This window comes from Silurus meridionalis, chromosome 12 (genome assembly GCF_014805685.1).
Source record: "Silurus meridionalis isolate SWU-2019-XX chromosome 12, ASM1480568v1, whole genome shotgun sequence".
Lineage (NCBI taxonomy): Eukaryota > Metazoa > Chordata > Actinopteri > Siluriformes > Siluridae > Silurus > Silurus meridionalis.
This window is the reverse complement of record NC_060895.1, coordinates 19450204-19477353: the sequence shown is the minus strand read 5'-3', so window position 1 is coordinate 19477353 and position 27150 is coordinate 19450204. Positions and strand designations below refer to the sequence as shown.

At 37.2% G+C, this 27150-nt stretch overlaps 1 protein-coding gene across 1 annotated transcript in view; it reads right to left on the bottom strand.

The window, feature by feature from the left end:
- The window catches only part of nphs1 (NPHS1 adhesion molecule, nephrin), a 146763-nt gene that overhangs the window by 79900 nt on the left and 39713 nt on the right, over positions 1-27150 (bottom strand). Inside the window, 3 exon segments of the mRNA XM_046862206.1 lie at positions 4183-4286; positions 5835-5916; positions 8969-9091. Coding sequence (XP_046718162.1) covers positions 4183-4286; positions 5835-5916; positions 8969-9091 — 309 coding nt within the window.

The following is a 27150-nucleotide window of genomic DNA, read 5'->3' as shown; positions in this document are numbered from 1 at the left end:
AGCCTTGAGAGGAACCAGACTCAAAAAGGAATCCATCCTCATCTGGGTGGCACCAAATGTCCCTTTGTTACAGTTTTATCATTGTTGAGGTGTACTGTTTAATAATCGGTCTTTAAATGCAGAATAGTTTATGGAAATTTGCAGTCCTAAACCATTGTAGTAAAATATTTCTCTTACATATAATTGAGGTTGTCTCTCTTTAACAAAGAAAAAAAAAAGAAAGAATAGAAAAAAAAGAATAGAAAAAAGAAAAGAAAAGAAGAGAAAAGAAAAGAAACACTCAATGGTCATTTTTCATCTCCCATATAGGTCACTTTGTAGTGCTACAGTTACTGACTGTAGCCCTTCTGTTGCTATGCTACACCATCCATTAATGACAAAAGGACCACCCTAAGCACACCACTTACAGTACATTGGATGCTATTCTGAGGATAGATCATTCTCTGATCTGAAAAAAATGGCACTAACATGGCTGTGTGTGTTTTTAGTACAATAAATTGCAGCAGTGTTACCCGCTGTTACCCAGTGGCAGACTTTACTGCAACTTCAGGGTTAAAAAAGATAGCTAACCCTAAAAAGAAATCGATTCTCCATATTAAATAACACCATGTTAATAAAAGCTAGTCTTGAGTTTTATGTTACCTCTCGTGCAATTATTAGCTAAGTTTACTAAAAAACATTAGGCTTATTAAACACTGCCCTTAGAAACTAGCTAGCTAACATGAGGCTAATCATGTTGTGTATTTGTAAACAGCAGCTGTTAGCTCTCAAGCTGGCTAGTAACATAATTATGTGTAGTTTAAAGATATGCTAGCAAGGTAGTGCCTAGCATTATATTTTACTTATGCTACACAAAGAAAGAGAAATTAAATGTGACATGAAATGCTAACGTGAAATATTTACTGCATTTACATGTCTAAATGAAGACTTTCGGCACATGAGGAAGATATAGTCAATATCAGAATGAATTTATTTTGAGATAAAATTAAATTAGAATGTAAAAACAGAACTGCATGCAACCCTTTGAGCTGTAGCTGAATGGTTAGGATGCTGACTTTTTGATTAGAAGGTTATGAGTTCAAATCCTGCTGAAACGTTGAGCAAGATCTTTAACCCTCAACTGCTTAGTTGTGAAAATAAGGTAATTGTACTGTATGTTGCTTTGGATAAGCATGTCTGCATATACCTTGGAAGTAAATAACAAAATACTGTGTGTGTGTGTGTGTGTGTGTGTGTGTGTGTGTGTGTGTGTGTTATGCATTGCTATTTAAACTAGGATTCTAGTTAGATAATGCATTCCTATCATGGTGTGTACTTTTCAAAACTAAGTTTGCCTTTAAGTTAGTTCATTATCATGGTGTGTATTTAAAAATCACTAGATAATATTATAGAATCAGTTGTAAATATTCTTGCTTCTAGAGCCAGCTGTAGATGTTAACACTTCAAGAACCGGCTAGTAGATATGTTAGGTTCTAGAACCAGCTTTATTATTCTAGCTTATACATGCAGCTGTAGATATTTTAGCTCCTAGAGCCAGCTGTAGATATTCTAGTTTCTAGAGCCAGCTGTAGATATTCTAGTTTCTAGAACCAGCTGTAGATATTCTAGCTATTAGAACCAGCTGTTGATATTTTAGCATTCAAAACAATATAACACTTGAAGCTGGTGTGTACTTTTAACTCTTTGCTTGTAAACATGGTTTGCTATTAATGCAGCTAATTATTATTGCACATATTTAAACCCAGTAGATGTTCTAGCATGCTAAAATGTATAGAAAATCTAGAATATCTACTAGTATTATGTTTGTTTGATTGCTAACTGGACCAGGACATAAAAAGCATGGTAAGTAGTGACGTTTAGAACTGTATGTCATAAAAAAGCAGTGCTAATGAAGCCGTGCTCTTTAGATTGTCTGCTATGTATGAAACACACACACACATATACTGTATGTTTTGTTTTCTGCTACATTTTTGTAAAATCTACTCGCCAATTTTTATCCTTTTTAATCGCAAGTACGTTATCAGCCCATTTGGTGTCAGGTGGCCTTTTAGATAAGCAAACTCGCACTTTCTGTTATCACCTTGAGCTGTAAATAGTACAAATTAATGACACACATCCACATACAGAAATCCAGATCCATTGTCTTTTCTCTGTCTCTTCATTAAAACGCTGCGCTGCTAATTATCCTGGTCTTTCACAATCACATTTTATTCACATTTTGCTCAACCCTAATGATACAGCTATTTCTTCACACCATTTACTTCACATAGACTCATTTCAAGTAGACTATCCAATGAATTTCACACATCTTTCTTGCAGCATGTGCAAATCTATGGTCTAAGGCTAATTTAATTATATGCATTACAATTACTTTTAGCCTCTCTAGCATATATGTGAATTTGATCTGCTTCAACAGGGAGAGAAGTAAGACTTAAATGAAGGGAATGACATGACTAATGACTAAACATTATAAAATAAAAGGTGTTTATTGTATGATGCAAACCTTTACACACAATAAAATCACAGTTCTGGGTGCCCTTAAGTGGCTTACTGTGTTTAAAATGTCCATTATTATGAAATGTATCCATTTATCCATTTTCTATACCACTCATATTGCAGAGGTTTGCAAAGGAGCTTAAAGCCTATCATAGGAAACTCATGGCATGAGGTAGAAGACCTTGGATAACTCATCACAACGTATTGTGCACATACTCACACACCTATTACCACACTTTGGACAATTTGGAAAATCAGCCAACAGCACGATTTGGGATGAAACCAGAGTACCAGAAGGAAACACTTGATGCAGACTTTGTGCATGCAAAGTGGACTTGGGGATTCCAGAGGTTTAAGGCTGTGGATTCCAAGACCAACCTACACCAAATTGAATCAATTCTGTTTGTAAGCAGTTGAGATTCCAGTTGCAACTGAGCCATTTCAAAATCAAGAACAAACCAAAGCCAAGTAATGCAACGAGTTGACATCATTTTTACAATATGATCATATGTCTTCTGTCTTTTGAAATTTTCAAAACTTGTGCAAGAATTTCCGTTCACACAGTGGCCTAAAAACAAGGCTGCCTAGGACTACAATACCCAAGCATCACGGATGGACTCATGTTATCGTTCGCCATAATTGTGACTGCACACATACATCTGGAAATCTGTACACATTAACACAAACATTTTCACAGCAATACTGTAATACTGTATGTGTAACAGGTAAAATCGTAAAAATCTAATTATCCTGGAGAACACATTAGCGGAAGAAAAGCAAAGGCTCCTGCCATAGAAATATGCCTCAAAAAACATCCTTGGTTTCAAATTTTAGACATAATGTCTTTCTCATGGAGTAATTGTAGCTGTTTTGTGGAAGTCTAGCTCATCTAAGGTGCAAATAAAAGTTTTGTTTACAAGAAAGTACTTTGTTTATCTACGTTTACACACTGTCACCTTTAAAACAGTCCCCTTGCACAGCAATTTAGCACTTCCAGCATTCCTGCCACTTCTGGAATGTGTCTTCCTGTTCGAAGAATGTTAAGCACCTTCTGTGATTCGTGCAGGATCTCTGCAATGGTGTGAGCCGGATCTTGATCTTTGTGGAGAGAAAGTCCACAGGAGCCAAATCTGGCAAGTGGGGTAGGTGTGAAAGAGAGATCATGTGGATTGTTCTCTGATGATCATCATGCACAAGTTGCTGAATGGTTTTGACATGTTCGGGTGTTGATCTTGAAACATTCCTGATTTTTTGCCATCTTCCAGTGATAACGACTCTTTGCAGCATCGCTATATGTTAAACATATGTCATGACAGATGTCTCTGTGGCAGATTTGGCTAGTTTTAAACAGAATTGCACATTTGCTCTTTGTTCTTGTTGTCCATGATGAAATTGCTGACATGGTAACGCACGTGGTCAGAAAAGCACCATTTAGCACCATTAGTCTCAAAAGTTTTTGATACCACCTGGTACAAAATGCACAGTTATTAAATCCCTTAATTCCAATTCAGTGATGGTTCATAATTAGCACTCAGAAGCCTTTGAACATTGTATCCTTTGTTCTATCTAAATCGGGGCTAAAAATGTAAGCTAGTAAAGAGCTTTTCAGGAGATAGGTTTAAAAGTTTAAACATTATTCTTAAATGTTAAATTGCATAAAAAGTTGAAAGATAAAAAGTCTCTTACAGTAAACTGTCATTAATATTGTCGTTTCCAAGGCCTTGCTGAGAGCTGGGTTCTTCACTTTACAGAGTAGGGGTTGTCCATTGTCCGAACGGTGAGGCCTGATCCTGCAATTAGAGAATGGAATTGGAGTTGATACCATTATTTCACACTTTTTTACTGTTTCTCTCGATCCCACATTCATTTCCTAATCCTGGCTAAAAAGGAAAGCATTTCTGTACATCTCTAACCTGATTCATTACCGTATCCTTCTTTAGAGATGCAGAAATAAACGTGAACAAACATTTTTATAGCATGCTGCAAACTGTTGAAACTGTTGATCCATTAATTCCATGAAAACACAAATACAAAAAAAAAGATATTGTCTATTGTATATTGCAATTCAAGTTAATTTGTTTACCTGTTAGCTACATTGTACCAATGCAAAGAAATAATAAAGTTTCAGTCTCTATCATTAATCATGTGGGTAAATCAATGCTATTAAGACTTATTATTGAGTCTCATTCTTCAGATGAAACCAGTGCCACTACAGAACTAATAAACTAATGATACTCATCTAGTAATCGATACTAATCAGTGTATTTTAACATCTGTGGGTATGTGTGGGTGTGTCTATGTGGCACTAGACAGCCACATTAAAAGCAAGACTTCCTTATTGAACTTTTATTGACCTCATGGATTTCTAACCTGCTGTTAATGAGAGATCACAAACTACTGCTACAGGGAGGAGAAAAAGCTCACACTGATAGAATCTCTCATTTAAAAACGCATTACACTCCAAATCAGCCATTTCATTCGCAAAGCTTGACTGTAGAGCTGGTTCAGAATGGGGTTATGCTCTGTTTTCCAGGCAAATTTGGCAGTAGTGGATTAGATATTAAAAGCAATAGATTGGCTGAAAATCTAATTTGTTCAAAGTTCCAGTTATGCAAGATGGATTTTTTTTCTCAAGACGATTTTTAAACCATGTTCTGTAGTAACATGGTGTGACTTATTGCAAGAAGAAGTAGTAGAAGTTGTGTGACCAAACACTTGACTGCAAATGATTTTGGCTGTGTTCATGTTTTTTTTTTTTTTTCAAAGCCACAAACTCTCATGGCAAGTCAAAAATCCCTATTGCCTGGAACATGAAGAACATAGAGGTTGCATTTTTGTAAGACCACGAAGTGTCCTGCTTCATGCTTAGATTACATTCTGATGCAACATTTAATAGTTTTGCATCTGATAGATGTAAATGCAAACTTCTTTTAGGAGCAAAAAATAAATAAATAAAAGGCCTTACAAAAATTCCATAGATTACTACATTAAATGCAGTTCACCGAAATGTGGAAGGAACTGAGGAAAACTCTTCAATTACACATAGTATTTTTTTTCCTAAGAAAAAAATACCAACTGGAAGTCTTTTAAGCATATTTTGGGTTTATATCATGATTTAGTGTTTCTTCAGGAAATTTTGCCATTATGCCGAGACATTGGAAATAAATATGTTACTGGGATTTTATGGGAACTCACAAAATGAATCTCCTAATAGTATAGCAATATTCAGCCCACATTATTTGATCTATCTCTACCTAGCATACTGCTGTAATAAATAAAAATTCCTTCAAGATAAAGTTGGATTTTAAAGGAATAGCAACAGTAGGAAGAAAACATACTTAACTTCAGTGTGAGTGTTCAGGAGTTTGTCCTCAGAGCCTGGCATCGTGAAAGACAATGTGTCTGTCAGCTCCTCTCCATCTGAGAATTGGAAATAGTGTTAGTTAGCACACTATTCCTCTGGGTTGTTTATAAACATAAAAATTAATTTAAAAAAAATCAAGATATTAATTTAGATAAAGATATAAACAAAGATACAGTATATAGAAATGTTCTTCCTATATTTAAGGTGTGTTGTAGTCCAACAGAATGTCTCCAGTAGTTTTACATCAATCAATCAATCAATCAATCAATCAATCAATCAATCATCTATCTATCTATCTATCTATCTATCTATCTATCTATCTATCTATCTATCTATCTATCTATCTATCTATCTATCTATCTATCTATCTATCTACATTTGACACAGTGCTTGTCTTTATGCTTGTGTTGTAACATATGTTTCTATTCTACAATATATCAATACACAACAATTACAGTTTCTAAACTGTTGCCAAACAGTTGTTACTTTTCCTAAAAAAAAAATACATCTGAACTAGCTTTAATTGTTAAATGAGCTTAAAATGAGCTTAAAATTAGCTTAAAATGAGCTAAAAGACTTCAAATGTTGGAAACCAGGAACAAATGTGGAGATAAAGACTGTTGGACATCTAAATAAAAAGTTGTTAAAATTAAACATTATGAAACTGCCACATCCGGGCCCTTGCGCAAGACCCTTACCCTCAACTGCACATTTGTATACATTTGTAAAACATTTGCATTTTTTTCAAATATTTTAACTAGATATGATGTTATAATATCTGGTTATAACAGGTGTCAATTATCAAAGAGGTGTCAAGGTTTTACAATTTATGCTTGAATAATACAAAGCATTTGTTTAAGCAGCACTTACTATAACCCCAGTGCTGGAAAATTCAATATGTAAGGAGCAAAAGATGATTGGGATTCCTGTTTTGAACAGTGATTGAGTTAAGTGTTGCTGTTAACACCAGTAGCAGTTAATATTAACACCTTAAAATGTTTTATTTCTCTTATACAACAGCATACAACCAACTACTACAATTTCAATGCATTACATTTTACGTCATACTGTACTTTTTATTGATTGATATATTTATATGTTGGGGAAACGTCCATTAAATAAATGACTTTCTGTAAATGCATATGGTATAGAAGGTATACATTTCGTTCCCCAAAAAATGTTTTAGTAGCAATTCTGATAACTTTCAAAAAAACATCTGCTGCTATGTGTCATGTAATCCAAATGCAAAGAAGCTGAAGCAGATGCTAGTGATGGATAAGAACATTTATAATATATAGAAACAGGCAAACAATCTAAAACTGCAGGCAGAAAAAAAAACTTCGAACAGAAATTGGGCCAGGTATCAGCAAGAAATATGAACGAGGCAAAAAAAGAGCGAGAAACCAGAAAACCAAATAAAAATTGGCAAACCATGAAGCAAGAAAGGTGGAACAAAATTGTACGAATCAAAGGGTTCTATATGTACAAAATAATAAAAAGGTAAACGAAAAAATAACTGTTATAAACATTTATGACACATGAAGGAGATGACAATTTACAAGACAAGGCTGGAGATAGTAGAAAAATTCTAAAGAAAAGCTTATGGAAACAGAGAATAGAATGTGCTACACACTAGCTCACTGTGCTACACACTAGCTAGTGCTACACACTAACTCGATCCCCATGAGCTGGCATGTTGGGCTCAGCATGAAAAGAGATCATCTCTGACACTATGAATTATGTCACAATGTTATTTACACGTTTGTAACTATAATAAAAGTCATGCTAAAATATGACATTTCCTGAAGAAAATGTGAGTGGTGCTTGACTGTGCAAAAGTCAACACCGGCTGCGAAATGTGAGACACAATCGTTTTGGCCAGACGAGCGTTTCAATGTCACATGCCTGGTATTTTAGATTTGTCAGTCAGTGACTTTTTACCCAGCATTCAACTCCCCTTAGATTAGGGATGCACCGAAATTAAAATTCTTGGCCGAAACCGAAAACCGAAAAAGAGGAAAGCAAGGCCGAAAACCGAAACACCGAAAGAAATTATGCCAATTATTATTACCATTGCATTTATGGCTATGACTGTGTACTAACCTTACTCAAATCAAAGCATTTCAATTTTTGTTTCAAAGAATAAATCAATTACAAATTATGAAAATATTTATTTATAGCACATTGCAACAATGCACAGGATAAAATAAATTAAAATTCAAACTTAAATGTTTAACTTAAATGCACTCATGTGTACATTAAATAATAATGTACAGGCCCTCTGGCCTGCTGAAAGGTTGTAAAATTAAATATGTTTCTTTCATAAAAACAAAGTGCATTCAGAACAAGTGCAACTGCTTAAAGATACAACAATACAACACTATCACTGGGAAACTTCCTGCCTTTTCAAAAACGTCCGCCGCAGAGGGAGTGCGCGTGCTCGGAGGGGTTTTGCTTTTCTGTGCCGCGTTCCTCTCATATTCATCATAGCGATCGGATGTTTGGATTTCAGGTGATAAATTAAACCCGACGTGGAGAAAGTCTTTGCAGACGCACCCCCTCTTGAAATTTCGGCATTACATGTTTTGCAAACCGCTATCCGTGGGTCTTTCTCAGATATAAAGAAATACGTCCACACCGACAAGCACGTGCAGGGCGCGGTTTGTGTTTGCATCATCACAACAAACTGTTTCGCCCGTGTTTTCAAAGATCAAAGTCTTTTGGCCGAATATTTTCGGTGGCCGAATATTCGGTGCATCCCTACCTTAGATGTTGTAGCACCATTTGCATTAACATTCAAACATTCTACTCAAACGTTGTGTACAACATTCTCAGAATCTCTGAAAGTCTTCCAAACAAAAACAGTCAGAAAACATCCCACTAACCTCAAATACATAACCAAGCCAGAAGCAAGAGCTTTTTCAAGTACTGAAAACAAATAAATAAAGAAATGACTGAAGTGTCTTGAGGAACAGCATCTAAAAACAGCATGTTTTTCTTAAGGCGTGCCTTAGAGCATTTAAAGGCCAGATGTACAGTACCTGATCCACAGTCTGATAATATTCTGGCATCTGAAAAGTCTTTATTAATGTTTAAATGTGGTCATACCTTTAAAGAGCGTGGCATCAGCAGCCGGTTTGGCGTCTGGGGCGATGCAGGTCACTGTGTACTCCTGACCTTCCACCCACGGCTCCTCTGAGTCCAGAACAATAGAGGGATTCGATGGAGGAACTGAAATACAGAGTCAGTAGGAGAGACCTAATGAAGGAGCTGTTATGTTGTAACGTATGAGTTTTACAAAAAATGTATCAATAAAATGAACTGTTGGATGTCACTGTGGATGAAAAAGAAAAGGAATGAAACATCATTTGCACCCCAAGCCTCCTTGACCCACAGAGTCTGGACTCACTAATGCATCCATGGACATGTGAATAAACACTAATATATATATATATATATATATATATATATATATATATATATATATATATATATATATATACAACACGTTGTATCAAAAAGTTTTAAGACTGGTTTTGTAACAGATGGCAGCACAAGGCAGCATTCACAGTCACAGGAAGAACCAACCTTCATAAGTCAATGTGGCAAAAGACATCGTCCTGTGTACATTGGGAGTTGTGCATCTGGTGCTCTTCTGACCGAGTGCATTACCACGTCTGCTATTCTGACCACGTGTCTGACCATCTCCTCACATGAGTTTCTCTCATGATCGCACTTCCGCACCCACCCTACTTGCCAGATTTGGCTTCTGCGAACTCTTCTCGAAGATAAATATCCACTGGGAGCAATGTATTGCTGTGCAAGGGAACTATTTTGAAGGTGATTGTGTGTAAACATAGATAAATAAAGTACGTTCTTGTAAACAGAGTCTTGAAACTTTTTTCAATACCACCTCATTATATATACAGACGCTCCCCACCTTACGAACGAGTTACATTAAGTTCATAAAGTGAATTATCGTAAAGTGGGAAGCGTCTGTATGTGTATATATATGTATGAATATGTATATATATGAAAATTGTAGAGTCACACTGAAGGCATCAAGGGCTATTTGACCAAGAAGGAGAGTGATGGGGTGCTGCGCCAGATGACCTGGCCTCCACAGTCACCGGACCTGAACCCAATCGAGATGGTTTAGGGGTGAGCTGGATCACAGAGTGAAGGCAAAAGGGCCAACAAGTGCCAAGCATCTCTCGGGGAACTCCTTCAAGACTGTTGGAAAACCATTTCAGGTGACTACCTCTTGAAGCTCATCAAGAGAATGCCAAGAGTGTGCAAAGCAGTAATCAAAGCAAAAGGTGGCTACTTTGAAGAACCTAGAATATGACATTTTTCAGTTGTTTCACACTTTTTTGTTATGTATATAATTCCATATATAATTCCACATGTGTTAATTCATAGTTTTGATGCCTTCAGTGTGAATCTACAATTTTCATAGTCATGAAAATAAAGAAAACTCTTTGAATGAGAAGGTGTGTCCAAACTTTTGGTCTGTACTATATATATATATACACACAAAAGGGTATTATTTGAAATGTGACCATAACAGTCCCGTATTGTATGCAAAAAGAACATGATATTAAAAATATATGTGACTTTTACCTAGTCTATATTCTCTTAAATATCATGTAGTGTACAGACACCAAAAGATATCTAAAACCTCACTGGAAATGCAATTTACTCTCACAGTGAATGTCACGCTTTGATCAAAGCATTTGATATCTACGTGATGTTGCGAGCCCGACGTAAGCCTAATTTAATTCAGTTTGTAATCAGATATCGGCTGCCAAAAAGAGCATCTGTCACGCTCCTGCACTGCAGTTAGAATCAAACCTTTAATGCACTTTTTTCTCCCCGTTTTTCATATTCGTGCGTAAGCAGAGCTTCTGGAGGAGATATCTCCACAAGTGAAACACATTTCCGTGCAGGAAAACCTGTCATTTTTCTGAACTACTTTTTTTTATGATTAATTTTTTTTTCCCAAGGATGCCACACATATTTGGTGTCATTTACCGAAAATGCTGTATGATAGCTGTAATCCAGCGTATAGATATCTGGAGGAGAAATGTAACCCAACCTGAAGTCACACTTGTAATTCATTACAATTTACACAATTCATTTTGCAGCAAATGTACAAATTGCATCATTTTACAGCAGACAGATTTTATTTTCTAACCTGCTTCTTAGCACCAGAAATAGTGTTATACTGTGACATATAATATTTAGAAAATTCAATGATATTTGAAAGATCATGTGAATACACTGAGATACCCCAAATCCCAGACTTCATTATAAAAAAGTCACAATTAAAATGCAAGTAACATGATTACAAGCTGGGTAATTTGATATTCCCTGATCTCCTAGATCTGATCTACTGTTCTGGCAGTATAAGTGTACATGACTGGAACCCTAAGCTAAAACAATTTCACTAAACCCCTTTTTTAATCATTTAAAGTAGCTTGAAAAGCAAACATGGCACACACTCACTTGTTTTGAAATTATTACCCTCACATTGACTCTTTTGACGAAGGTTCTGTTTATAACAGATATGTCATTTTCTTCCCTTTTAATGCACACACATGCACAGAATTATCAAAACTAACATGGACATACAATTAAGAAGAATTCATAAAATATCAACCAACCAACAAACCAAACAATAAATATTAATTATATTGAGAGAAATTTTGGAATAACATCTTATTTTTTAGTTTCAGAATTATATCAGCGACATTAACATACATGGGCAAAAGGGAACACATTTGACATGCAGTCCCCATTTGCTCTTATAATAACCTCCACTCTTTGGGGAATATCTAATATTTTCACTAGGTTTTGGAGTGTGCTTGTGGAGATTTGTGCTCAATCTGCCACAAGAGCTTTAGTACAATCAGGTGATGTAGGTGAGGTGAGGAAGCCTGGGGTGCAGTCTGCATTCCAATTCATCCCAATGGTCTTCAGTTGAGGTTGAGGTTAAAGCTCTATTGCAGGCCAATCAAGATCTTCCACTCCAACCTATAGAAACCATATCTTAATGGAGTTTGCTTTGTAGAAAGCGGCTACAATGCTGGAACTATTTAACATCCTATACAATTGTGTGCCTCCAAGTTTGTGGTAACAGTTTGGAGAAAAACTACATGTGACTGGAAAAGTCAGGTTTTTCAATACTTTTGTTCATGTAGTGTACTAATTATTTATTACTTTGCTTTTTTAACAATACATTAATATTATTGTCATTATTGTTATTAGTACAATGAATGAATGAATGAATGAATGAATGAATGAAAATACTATTTACATATATTTATATATATTATTAAGGAAAAAATATATTTTAAAATTGTTCAACTTTACTGATGGTCAAAGCTGTGACCCATTTTGTTAGCTTGGTCCTTCTGATCCTAATGTCCCAATGTACAAATGGTCATTTTGCCGAGTACAGAGTAACCACAGAACAGCAGGAGTTGCTGTAAATGCGCAATGATGAGCAGACAAAGCGTGCAATCATCATCCATTAACAATCATCCATCATATCATTTATCACCTCTTACAACTGCTTATAACCCGGTCATAAGGTTTTTATTGCAGACCCTGCGCACTGACCCCAGCTTCCTAACATTTTTGGAATACGTAAAGAAAGATTTTTCAGTTTGCTGTAATGTGCATGTGGCAAGTAAAAACCAGCTTTCTTTTTTTTTTCTTTAGCTGATTTTTTCCTTTTTTTTAGCTAATTTTTAAAATTTTTAGTTTTAAACTCTTTTCACTGGAACAGAAAGATTTGTGATAAGTTTGTGAGACAAAAGCACCTTCAACACGTTTCTATTCACTGCTATGACGTTCATATTTTATTTCTATCCTTTAATCAAGAAGTGCTGTGACTTCATACCTGTTGAATATCTCTATATCTCTGTCAGAGTGTGTGTGTGTGTTTGTGGGGACCATAATGCTTGGAGAAGGCTGTCTCCACTAGGGGGTGCTGTTGCAGTGTGAGGGCTGAGAGCGTTGTGAGAGAGATGAGATTTGTCTGGAGCTCCAAACTGATTTAAACGAAGAACCTTTTGTGTGTGTGTGTGTGTGTGTGTGTGTGTGTGTGTGTGTGTGTGTGTGTGTGTGCGCGTGCACACGTGTGGTCTCTGATGACTTGAAGACCACACTGCAAAAGCCAAATAATGACATGCATTTGTAATCTCCCTCCTCCTCCCTCACACACGATCAATCGCTATTTTTCCCATTCTGCTTTTCTCTTTATTCTCTGCCTCTTTTTTCTTTCATCACTCTCAAGCACTCCCTTTCTTTTTTCTTTCTTTCTTTCTTTCTTTCTTTCTTTCTTTCTTTCTTTCTTTCTTTCTTTCTTTCTCTCTCGCTCTATCTTTCTCTCTCTCTCCCTCATACAGCTGAAACTCTTGTCTTCCTGGTTATTTGGTCTTTTTACTCTTTCTTTTCTTCTCAACCTCCTGTTTTTCCTTCATTCCTTCCCTTTTTCTCTCTCATTTTCTCTCCTACACTCCATTTTCCATTTCCCTGTTTGCTCTTCTCATATTTCATCTCCCACTCTTTCTCACTCCTCTTTCTCTCAATCTCTCTCTCTCTCACTCTAACACACAAACAATCAGTTGCAACATTTCTCCATTGTCTATCTTTATCTTCTCTCCACACCTTCTTTTGCTCCACCACCACCATTTTAGCATTCTTCTTTCCTTCTCCACCCCTCTTGCTCTCCATTATCTCTCCTTCATATCTATCTATCTATCTATCTATCTATCTATCTATCTATCTATCTATCTATCTATCTATCTATCTATCTATCTATCTATCTATCTATCTATCTTTATGCACAATCACATTTTTCCTATACAATCAAGTCTTTTCTCTGTTTTTATCTAACATTGTCTTCTCTCATTCCCTCTCTCTCCTCACACTTTTCCAATCCCTGCACTGTCTTTCTTAATCTTCAATCTGCCTCTCCCACTCTCTTTCCTCCCTCATGCTCTATCAGTCACTTTATTTTTCCCTATTTGCCTCCTTTCCTTTCATTCTTCTCCTTCATGTCCTCTTTCATCACTTCACAGCATCCCCACTTTCTCTTCTTCCATCTCACATTTTTCTCTCTCCTCCCTGTGCACATGTTCTCAGGTTCATCACTTGTTGTGACGGCGGAGGCGTCGACTGGTCGCACAAATCTTCTAAAATAAGAGTGATGTTTTTAAAGTGGGGAGGCAGCAGAGCGCTTCTCCTTTCAGCACCTCTCACTTCTCTCACAACTACCTTCCCTCTCTCTCTCTCTCTCTCTGTCTCTCTCTCTCTCTCTCTCTCTCTCTCTCTCTCTCTCTGTCGCTGCAGGTCTTTAAGTACTGTTCCTTCTCTCATTTATTCTTATTCACCGAGTCAGCACACTCATTCCTCTCTCTCTCTCTCTCTCCCGCAGTTTGCATCTCTCACTCTGTCTCTGTCTCAAGTTCTGAATTTAGGTTCCAGAAGATGTGAGTGTGTGTATGTATGTACCTGGTAAAACAAAGCCAGTAAGAGTACAATTATGACCTCAGTAAAATACAACACACACACACCGTACTATACTTATGAGGACTTTACATTAATAGAATCATTAAGGTTGCCTATAAATCCCAATCAGACCCAAGCTATAGCCTCAGTAACCACAACTAACCCTATATTTATTTATTATTCTCTCTATCTTATAGGAAGCAGCGACCGCAGCTGCAGCGGAGAGAGCTACAGCAGTGACCACGGCTGAGCGTACCCTGCTTCCGCAACCCACAAGAGCTTCTTACAAGACGAGGTTCCCAAGCACCCACCTGTACAGATGGGACGGGATGGGGTCTCAGATTCTCAGCCTCCCTCGGCCCGGTCATGGCACTGATTAACTTGGACCAGGAGTGACGCTACCCTAACACGCCTCCGAGCTTCAGCCAGCCCCGATCAGCGGACTAAAAATAATCCACTTCCACGGCTTCACTTCTCCCTTTCCCGAATCACTCCTGTACACTGTGAATAAATACCACGTGAACTATTCAAATCCGCTCCCCTGAAGCATGTGTTCCACGGGAGCGAGTCGCTAGCACCTCTCACCATGGTGGAGAACACGGGTTTTGGAACACAAAACTGGAAATCCCTATCCCGCCCCACACCATGGACCCCATATTTAAACACTTGTTGGAATCAAACATCCAGCAACAGACATTCCTACAGGAAATAGTGAACGGAATCCAAGCAGCTACGCAAGAGCTCCTTCAGCTGCGAAGAAAGCAAGAGGATGATGGCAACCCCTTCCTCAGCCCGGCACAGGAAGCGCAATGCCTACTCACTAAAATGACGGTGAGGGACGACCCACAAACATTTTTACACACGTTCAAGTGCATCACAACACACGAGGGCTAGCCAAAATGCGGATGGGTGCAACTCGTAGCTCCCTACCTCACAGGGGATGCCCAACTTGTGTACTTTAGCCTGTGTGTTGCATGTGTGCACGGAGACATACACGAGGTGCCTAACGTCAGGGTCCAGGTGGCGAATGGCGAAGGTAAGTGCCCGCTGATATTAGGGTTGATTCCTAACCTACCTCTACCCCTACTCTTAGGCAGGGACTGGCCGGGATTCCCTAACCAACAAACCATCACCCAGAAGACTACAAGAAATAAAAGAGGCCGGAGGCCACCACGCCAGAGGGGGAAACAGTCCCATTCGGCACTGATGGCTCACAAGTGTGCACCATACCGATCACTGATCGAGTACGTCCAACAGATGCAGAGCCACATACAGAAGGTAGCACCGATCGTAAAGGATCATATGGAAGAGGCGCAGGCCAAGCAATGAAGAACATATAACTGGCCATATCGAGTCCTGCTGCTGGACCCAAGCAAGTTCTTGCCCTCTGGTAGGGCCCGTTTACAGTCCTTGAGAAAGTCAGCCCAGTGAAGTACTGCCTGCAACAGCCAGGCAAGAGAAAAAACACACAAGTGTACCACATTAACCTCTTGCAAAAGTGGCTGAGACAAACAGTGCTGATTTTTCTCTGGATATTCCCCACAGATCCACTAGGGTGTGCCTTGGTCAAAAAGAGGGAGGAGTTGACATCTACACAGTGGCAGGACCTGACTGAGTTGGTGGACCAGTTTGCAGACGTCTCTCTGCGACACCAATTATGACCCACCTGGTACAGCAAGATATAAAGACGATGGAATTTCTCTATGAACACTGAGCACTTTGTTCAATGCTTTTTTTCCCAGGTCCTAATTATGAATCATATTATATCATTTTTAAAGAGCTGTACTATGGATTATTCAGATTGTGGATTGTTTTATATAAAATATATATAATATTTATGGGTCTGGCCTCAGTCCCGAGAGTGGACAATCTGGTGGAATGCCTGGGAAGGGCCAGATTTATTTTCTCGTTGGACCCGACAAAGGGATACTGGCAAGTAGCACTGGCCCTGGAGGCAGTGACATTGGCCTCACGTCTCGCATGCAGCGACAGGCAAGCGCTCCAAACACAACTGCCAGACAGGTGCTGAATGGACAGCGCAACTTTAGCACCCGTATTGTGTACAGCTGCGGCGCACATGACAGGAGGGCGGAGCATCCCAACGAAACATGGGTGGAGACAAATGAGGAGAGAGGCAACCCTTCACCCTCCTGGAGTCGAGTGGAAAGTATAAAAGGAGCCACGGAGGACAGCAAGTTGGAGAATGTCTGGCTCCGGACCAATGGACAATTTCTCTCTATTTTTCCTTATAGGAAGCAGCGACGGCAGCTGCAGTTGAGAGAGCTACAGCTGCGACCATTGCCGCTTCCATGACCCGCAAGAGCACCTTACGTGCTGAGGTTCCCGAGCACCCACCTGTAAAGACGGTACAGGGTCTCAGCTTCCCTCGGCCCAGTTGTGGCACCGATCGGCTCGGACCAGGAGTGAAGCTACCCTAACGCGCCTCCGAGGTCCAGTCCAGCCCCGATCAGCGGACTTAAAAGAATCCTCTTCCATCGCTTCACTTTTCCTTTTCCCCAATCACTGAACACTGAATAACAGCTCTCCTGGTGCAGGTGTTCCACCCTTTGCGTGAGCGAGTCGCTACAACATATGTATAGTCTTCCTTATGTGGGCCAGTGAAATTAAGTTAATTAATTAATTAATTAATAACACAAACAAATAAACAGACACATAAATAAGTAACAAACGAATCACTTAACAACTAAACAAATAGCTAAATGAATACAATGTCCACCTAGGAAAACTTTAATACAAATTTATGCAGACATTTCCCTTTTGTCTTGTGTATCATTCATTCTTTTGTTACCCCGATCAGAACTCTCTCTCTCTCACTTTCTTACTCCTCGAACAAACTGAATTACATAATATTTTGTCTGCATCTTCTTTTTTTCTCCTCCAAAACTATTTAATCATTCTTCTTCCCTTCTTCACCTTCTTACTCCCTTCCCCTTTCTTCCTTTATCATTTTATTCTATTTCTATTTCACATTTGCTCAACAGCTTGACTTTCTCGTCTCTTTCTGTCGCTCTCCCCACAATCACACCGTTTTAATTACTACATTCAAAGGTCTTACTTTTCTCCCTTCTTTTTCCTTACATTGTGTCTCCTACTTTTTCTTTCCTTCACATCTCTCTCTCTCTGTCGCTCTCTCTCTCTCTCTCTCTCTCTCTCGCTCACACACACTATCAGAATCACTGACTTACGTTTTAATATAATTTTTTCCATAAATATGAATTTAATTATTCCCAATAATATATTCTTTTTCACCATTTAGATTTCGAGTTGATGACACTGGAACCATCTAGCAGGTGTACAATAACATCAACATTTTCATATCCTTTGCATTAGAGAGCTCGCCAACCCTCTTTGTGAGATATCTGTAAGTAACCCTTTCAATGAGATTTCCATTAGAGCCCCAGTTGCTAAAGATGCACAAAACTATAACAAAATAATGCTGAATCAGTTTGGATAAATATACAATATACATAGTACAAAATATATATATATATATATATATATATATATATATATATATATATATATATATATATATATATATATATATAAAACCTGGACATAATTTTAAATAAGAGAAGACGTGTCAACACCTCTGCTTGAATGGGCTGATTTTATGAGTTCTTATCTGAAAGATAATAAGAAATGTAAATGGCCTGGTTGCTGTGAAAACCCTAAAATAGTTCTGAAGGAAAGAGTTGTGGCTACACTGTTAACTTTTTCAGCTTGCTAATAAAGAAATATAGAGCATTAAAACATTCTGTTAGTAGTTGAATTAATCAACCTGAGCTTATCACTTTCAATGGAATAGCAGAGACATGTGCTGCATTTAAATAGTTTGGCCTGTATGTTTGACACCCACGTTCTAAAGAAAGTCGGGGCATAAAGTGTCATCCACTTAATAAACAAATAAACAAACAAAAAAACAAATAAATGAACAATATAAAAAAATTATAATACACAATTAGGAGAGAAATAGAAACACACACACAAACATTTTTTGTATTATATGCACGCTTTTAAGAAGTGCAACACAGAAGATTATACAATATTATACCATACTGTATAATAAGATATGTCTTTAAAAGTAATAAATAAATAAATATTACAAAGGTATAGATGAATAGATAACTAGATGGACAGACAGATACATTAACAAACCAATTAAAAATATGAATCATTTAAGATAAAAAAGTACAAATAGATGGATCGAAATTTGAATGGAGAAATGGATAGATAGATGGACGAATAAACAATTAAATCAAATCAATACACAGATCTATGTCCAGATAGGATTCTCTCAGTTGTTATAAGCAGTATTATGCAGGTGTCATGTCACTTCAGGATTAATGTGTTTGAGGAAACTTTAGCAAAATGTAGCTTTTAACAAGACTCAGTTTACAGATTGAATATATATATATATATATATATATATATATATATATATATATATATATATATATATATATATATATATATATATAACAATCCACAATCTGAATGATCCACAGTACAGCTCTTTAAAAATGATATAATATGATTCATAATTAGGACCTGGAAAGAAACGCATTGAACAAAGTGCTCAGTGTGCAAACAGAAATTCCTACGTAGGAACATATGAAAGAATCTATTACACATATCTGTGTGCATAAGCAGGCAGGCAGGAGACAGCGAGACACTAAACTCGATTCATTAAACAAATACAGACGGATAGACAGAAAGAAGATAAGAGGCAGATTAACAGAAACAGCAGCACAGGTTCTGCTGGTCTTGCACTCCTCCCCTTGTCCTCTTTCTCTTTCTCTGTCTAGATTTTTTTTTTACTTTCTGTCTCTCTCTCTCTCTCTCTCTCTTTCTCTCTCTCTCTCACACACACACACACACACACACACACACACACACACACACACACACACACACACACACACACACACACACATGTAGTTTGCATAGATTGTGATTTAGGGTTAAAACTATATTGCAGTTATATTAGATTATAGGAACAGTAGTTCAGGGGAAAAATCAAATTTTTTTCCCGGTTGATTTGTCGTTCCTACTGATTTCCTTCAAGAATACTGTGAGTAACTCTGTTTTTACACTAGCATGTGACAGAGTGACAGGCCTCACTAGATTTCACTGAGTTGTTATTTCCGTGAAAGAGGAAAGCAAGTGACTAGTAATTTTTTTTTTTATTATTATTACTTTATACACCCTACACACTTTAGAACTTGCAATTAGCTTCAAGTTGATTTATGGCTTTAAAGCAATAAAAGAAAAACTGATTCCACTCATCCTGTCAAACACCCAATGTTTATTACAATATTATGAAGAAGAAGAAAAAAAGCATTGTGAGAAAGCAGCAGTGATTGTTGGAATGTGCTTGTATTTACAACAAATAAAGTATTGGGACCCCTGACTTCTCCAGCCATCTGTGTTTTTTCTTTAAACTCTTACCACAAAGTATACATGCTTCCCTTAGGAAATATTATTAGAAGGCATGGAATTAGCTTCCATTGTTATGCTGATGATACCCAACTATATATCTCATCTAAACCAGGCGATACAGCTCAATTAACCCGGATAACTGAGTGTGTTAAGGAAATAAGAGATTGGATGACCCAACTTTCTACTTTTAAATTCTGATAAGACGGAGATTTTGCTCATCGGCCCAAAAACTAGTATACAGAAGCACCAGCATCTCAACCTGCATTTAGACGGATGTTCTGTAACCACTAGTTCAACAGTAAAAGACCTGGGAGTTATTTTAGACAGCAACTTATCTTTTAAAAATCATATCGACCAAGTTACAAAAACAGCCTTCTTTCACCTTAGAAATATTTCTAAGCTAAGAAATATGTTGTCTATATCCGATGCAGAGAAGCTCGTCCATGCGTTTATGACCTCCAGAATAGACTACTGTAATGCGTTACTAGGTGGATGTCCTGCGCCATTATTAAACAAGCTTCAGTTAGTTCCGAATGCGGCAGCAAGAGTTCTTACTAGGTCAAGAAAATATGACCACATAACCCCAATCTTATCGTCCCTACATTGGCTTCCGGTTAAGTTCCGAATAGACTACAAACTACTGCTACTCACTTATAAAGCACTAAATGGATTGGCTCCCATGTATCTCTCCAGTCTTTTAACACGCTACTATCCGTCACGCTCCCTGAGATCTCAAAACTCTGGGCTTCTAGTAGTTCCTAGAATAGCAAAATCCACTAAAGGTGGTAGAGCATTTTCACATTTAGCTCCTAACCTCTGGAATAGTCTTCCTGACAGTGTTCGGGGCTCAGACACACTCACCCAGTTTAAGTGTAGATTAAAAACATATCTTTTAGCAAAGCCTACACATAACACACATCACATCATAACCTTGTGCTCCAGAACATCTGATCACATGCACATTATCAACTTGTGCTGTTAATATCATGAACAGCAGCTACGCTAATTCCTCTCCACTGCTTCTCTTTCTCTCCCCATCCCGAGGCTTCCTGAGGTTTGGCCAGCTCCAGTCACATCCCACCTCATGAAGATTATGGACTTTAAAGAAGTAGATGCCGAACTCGCAAACATCCCGAACCATCTAGATACGTACCAGTGCCAATTGGATCCCACTGCATGTGTGGAGTTTGACATTGGACCTCCTGGAGTGTTTAAAGGCTCTGGCATGGAGAAGCTGATGCTGGATCTGTGATGATCACAAATGTTGAGCTCAGTAGCTCCTACTTTTATACCAAAGACTGTTGAAAGAACATTTACTTATAATCTTATACTCCAGTGCTCATGTTAGTTCTCACTCTCCAGTGTTCTGTATTGTTGAAAGATTTATGATCAAACTCTTGATGTCACCCAAATAAGGATGGGTTCCCTTTTTGAGTCTGGTTCCTCTTAAGGTTTCTTCCTCATAACATCTAAGGGAGTTTTTCCTTGCCACAGTCGCCATGGTTTGCTCATCAGGGATAAATGCACACCATTCACCTTAACTGTTGATTTCTGTAAAGCTGCTTTGAGACAATGTCTGTTGTGAAAAGCGCTATAGAAATAAACTTGACTTGACTTGACTTGACAAAGTTGGAGGCACACAGCTGAATCAGGTGCCTTTGGATGCAATAAACTTTCCCTTCAATTGAACTTGGAAATCCATATCTGTTTCAGTATGACAATGCCCATGTGGACAAAGTCATCTCCATGAAGACATGCTTTACTTGAGTTGGAATGAAAGCTTTTGAGTTGCCAGCAATAGATCTCTGAACTCAAACCTGTTGAACACTTTTGGTATTAATTGAAACACTGACTGCATCCCAGGCCTCCTCACTGTACACACCTTAGTACCTGACTTTACACTCTTGTAGCTGACTGAGCACAAATCTCCAAAAGCTCACTCCAAAATCTAGTGGAACATCTTGTCTGGCATATGGAGGTTATGATAACAGCAAATGGAGACTAAAAGCACAAAATCTTTTGGCCTGTTGTTTTGACATTTGACTATATAGTGTACCTTATGTTCCTAACCGTTTTTTTGTGACCAGCATGTACAACTCTAAAAAAAGTTGGGAAGAATGTCAGAGTCCATGGTTTCTTGAGAGAATTTTCAATTTCTATTTGTCTGAACACAAACCAGCTTTGCACTTTTTTGTATTACATTTTAAATAAGCTTTTAGTCTAGAGAAGACTGCAGGGTTTCTGGATCATGTTCACGTGTGGCTTCTTCTTTGCAAGATAGAACTTTCCCCTGCATTTGTGGATGGTATAGCAAAATTGTATTGTGGGGGTGTTTAGGAGCCCCTACAGTGATTTTCCTTACAGAATCATGCCTGTTTTAAATGCAGTGCTGTCCAAGGTCCGAAGATCACAAGCATTTTTCACGCTGTTGCTTGTGCCCAGAGATTTCTCTTTGAATTTTTCTATTATATTATGTAATGTAGATAAGATTGTATTCACATTTTAATGTTGAGGAACATTATTCTGAAATTGTTCCACAATTTGTAGATGCAGTTTTTCACTGATTGGTGAACCTCTGCCCATATTTACTTTTGAGAGATTCTGTCTCTCTAAGATACACTATTTATACCCAATCATCTTGCGGACCTGTTGCCAATTAACCTCACTGGGAACAAAACATTCCTCCAGCTGTTTCTTTTTTAGTAACACTTACTTTTCCAGACATTTTTTTTGGACACGTGTTACAGCCAACAAATTAAAAATGACCTTTTTTTTCTTTCAAACACTTTACAAATGTGATATGTTTTCTATGTTCTATTGTAAACAAAATATGGTTTTATGAAATAAGAAAATCACTGCATTTATTTAAATTTACATTTTGAAAGTGTCCCAACATTTTTTTAGAACTGAGCTTGTAACATACAGCAAATAAATAAACATTTAAGTTAAATAAAAGTTAATTGTACACTATAAGAAAAGGTTTTTGGCTGCAAAAAAACACATGAGGGAAAAACGTAAATGCCTACAACAGACTACTTGTATAGGCTGCTAAATGTACAAAAGCCAGTTATAATCTTTTTCTCTGAATATGTCCAAATCTTTATATTCATTATAAGATAACTACAATCTAGTTAGTCAGAAGGTGTTTATTAGGTTTTATTTGATTTTCTAGAACAAAAGCTATGGCAGTAAATCTCAGCTGCAAGACGAATCACAAGTCTATATTAAAATTACTTGTTCAAATACATTATTGTTTCTATAGTAACCACTTATTCAGATGTTCCACATAATATATGACTAATAATACCAGATAGGAAAAAAAAGCTTTATTTCCCTTTCAAACCTGATGAGCTCTGCTCATTCAACATCTCCACATGAACACTGTGAATATTAAGACCTGGATGATGAACATTTTCTTTTAAATGAGAATGATTCAGAACTTTGTCTTTTATCTTATCCAAATCGATGATTAATCTGTTAAATAACTTGGGGAAAAGATCCTGCTGTTTTATTGCTATTGTGATTGTGACATAGATTTCAGCAGCAAATCAATTTTGTGGGAAAATGTCGGGTAAGGAATATGTGGAGGTCTGTCTTACCCATAATCCACCTTTTCAAATAATGCATCATATACAGTATTCACAATTAAAAACGGACTAAATACATACAGAATGATGGACTAGCAGATAGATAGATAAATAGATAGATAGATAGATAGATAGATAGATAGATAGATAGATAGATAGATAGATAGATAGATAGATAGATAGATAGATAGATTGATTGATTGATTGATTGATTGATTGATTTTTAATAAAATGCCTGCTTGGTTACATAATATATAATATTTTATAAAAAATTTAAAAGAATAAATAAAATTAATGCAATACACTTGATTATATTGATTCAATTGACTAATCAGTTAAATTGGCACAAATTAAATTGATTAAATAAAAATAAAGACATGGAAAAATGTAATTAAATAGTTTACATTTGGGTAATATAGATATGTATGCAAGTGTGTAAAACGGTGAAGTTACTTCATAAAGACAGTGGGTATGAGAGACTTTACTATGCAAGTGTGTGTGTTAATGTGTTTTTTTTTACATTTAATATTGATTTTACAAAAGATATGATCCACATAACTGTTCTACTTATTTCATCATACTTTAACAAATGTCTTCATTCCTTACATTCTTCATTCATTCACTTCCTCGACATGTTGACTTGTCAGGATTTTCTCATTTTTAAGTCAAATTCTTGAAGCTGGACATAAAATGCAGAAGAACTTGCGGTTTGCCACTTAATACATTCCTGTCACGCTCAGATCAAGAGTCGGAGACCAGAATACAGTCAGTACTGCCGTAGTACACAGACAGAAGCTTACAAACCGGAAAACGGATATAATCTGAAACATGGGAAGTCCAGGGATGATTGCTAGTATGAACTGTAGATCGGACGGTGAGTGAGTGAGAATGGGGGGTGGGGCTTATAAAGAAGAGCATAGATTGGAGACAGGGAAGGTGATTAGTATGAAGGCAAGGCACTGCGAGTACTGTTCCCTGACAGTTCCTGAGAAAACTCAGATTTTAACTATGTTCGACATGTAAAAAGGAGTGCATTCAGAACACGTGTACCACACTAAAAGCCCTGTAGCGAAAAATTTCAGTACAAAGACATGTACTGATACGGACGGACGGACGGACGGACGGACGGACGGACGGACGGACGGACGGACAGACAGACAGACAGACAGACAGACAGACAGACAGATAGTTTGTTTTCATAAGCATTTTATTTACTTAGTATATTCCTGCTATTTTATATGCTATATTCTGTTTGTATATACATCACTTCATACCACTTTCATTGTTTAATATGTAATATGTATCTTTAAACTGTACTTACTAAAGAAAAAACTATAATAATTATTTTGTAAGCCTCTTGTTTGATGTTTGTTTTGACATTTATTTAAGGAGTCTCCAGTGTCAGCACTTCAAAACCATCAGTCAAATATTATGTCTCAATCAACCAATCATTACTTAGCAAAAAAAATAAATACAAATCCCAAAATAGCAAATGAAGCTTTTAAACAACAAATCACCAGTCAGGAAATGATTTGCAGAATTAAACAAATAAATAAAACAGCTTAAATAAGACAGCTTTTTTTCACAGAAATTAAAGTACGATTTAAATTTCATTTTGAGGAGCTTTACAGAGTTGAGGAAATGAAATATCATGTGAACCTGTATATGTCCTATTTTGCATCAGACATTTTATCATCATGAGGATTTTACAGTGTGCCCACAAAAAGATAACATCTTTCTAGCTTTCCCCCAAATATTTTACTGCAGCAAAAGTAATTAAGCAAATGGTAGCTAGAGAGTCTCAGAAGTACATATCATTCACTCTTGCTCAATCTTTGACCATGGATTTGTTGTTGAGCATATTAAAGATTTATATTTTGCCTTTTTTTATTGCCCATTTTTCTTTATCTGTTGCATGTGTTGCAACTGTAATAGAAGAAAAATGACACTTTGACATGTGATCTAAATAGCAGAATAAAAACAACCATTTGGTGGCAACAGTAACATCATATCAGGAGGCATCACATAAATATGCACACTAGGTGAGGTACAATTTTCCCAGAATGTGAAGGGAACTAACTGGTCGAAGGCATTAAATTGATTTCATGATCTTTATAACATTGATGACCTTCAGGTAAATCCACCTTTACTGAAGAACTGAATGTGGGTGGAAGCAGACATTTCTAGGATAAAAAAATGCTGAGACTGACTGTCTGGCTGGTGATCTTTCTATTTATTTTTTATTTTTTTGGGGGGGAGAGAGAAAATGATCACTGTCAATACCAAGCACAACAGCCACACACACACACACACACACACACACACACACACACACACACACACACACACAGAAGGCAGGGGGTCCGGGGAGGTCTATGTCTGCTGTTTAACGATGAGAGAGAGGAATGATCCAAACAGACAGCTGTCAACATACAGCAACAACTCACAGTTTGACAAGACATACTGACACACACACGCGCACACACACACACGTGCACACACACAGACACAGACACACACACACGCACACACACAATCAAATACAACAAGAAACCATGTAACAAGTGCTCAGGAGGAATCTTTTATACACATATATACAGGGATACAGTGTGACACACACACACACACATTGAACCATATTTAAAAATACAGTATACCTTGTGCTAACATTCCACAACAATGAAAGTCTCTAAGAAGCAAACCCAAGTTCAAGTTTAAGTAGATCTATAATGTAGTCACAGCCTTTTACAGTGTGCAGATTTTCTTGGACCCAAGAGGCAACATACATGTATGATATACACAATGGCATACACAGTTCAGTAGTGACAGGACATAAATAAAGTGCAACAAAAACAAAAATGCAGGGAGGGGGTACGAGAAACAGCAGGGGTGCATACAAAGACTGACAATCGTGCATAAGTACTTCAAATAGAGCATGAATTTTACTAGCCGAGGATATGAAAACAAAGCCAGTTAATGTTTACAACCAAATGAAGACTATAAACAGATGTTAAAGCACTTCCAACTTACCAAATTACCACAGTTGGAAAATGCTGGAACCAAATGAGAGAATGATTTTGTCAAAATCAAATAATTCCTGAAAGATAAAGACATCTTTCAACAGATGTGTTCATTGGTTGGTCAGAAAGGCAAAAAACCCATCAAATGACCACTACAAATACAGACTCAAAGATCACTAATAAAATGCAGGCAGATGCTGTACATGCAAGACAGTCTATAATTATCTCTTTACTAAACACATTCTACAAGAGTAAGTAGCTGAAAATTATTTGAACAAGAATATATATAAATTCATAGAAACCTTAAACCTTTACCTCAGTTAACCTAACTCTAACCCCAGTAACCCTAATCACAGTAGGCTTTACTCTTATCTGAGTAACCCTAACAATAACTTAATCCTAACATCCGTAACCCTAACCACAGTAAGCTTTACCCTTGTCTGAGTAACCCTGACCCAAACCTCAGAAACATTAGCTAAAAACTCAATAACCTTAACCTTGATAACCGTAACCTTAGCCCTAACCTCAATAATCTGAACCCTAACCTCAGTTACCCTAACCACAGTAAGCTTTACCCTAGCCTTGGTTACTTTGACCCAAACCTTAGATTAAAAACTCTGTAACCCTAACCATAACCTCAGTAACTCTAACCCCAGTATCCATAACCTCAGTAACCCTTAGCCTCACATTAGTAACCTTA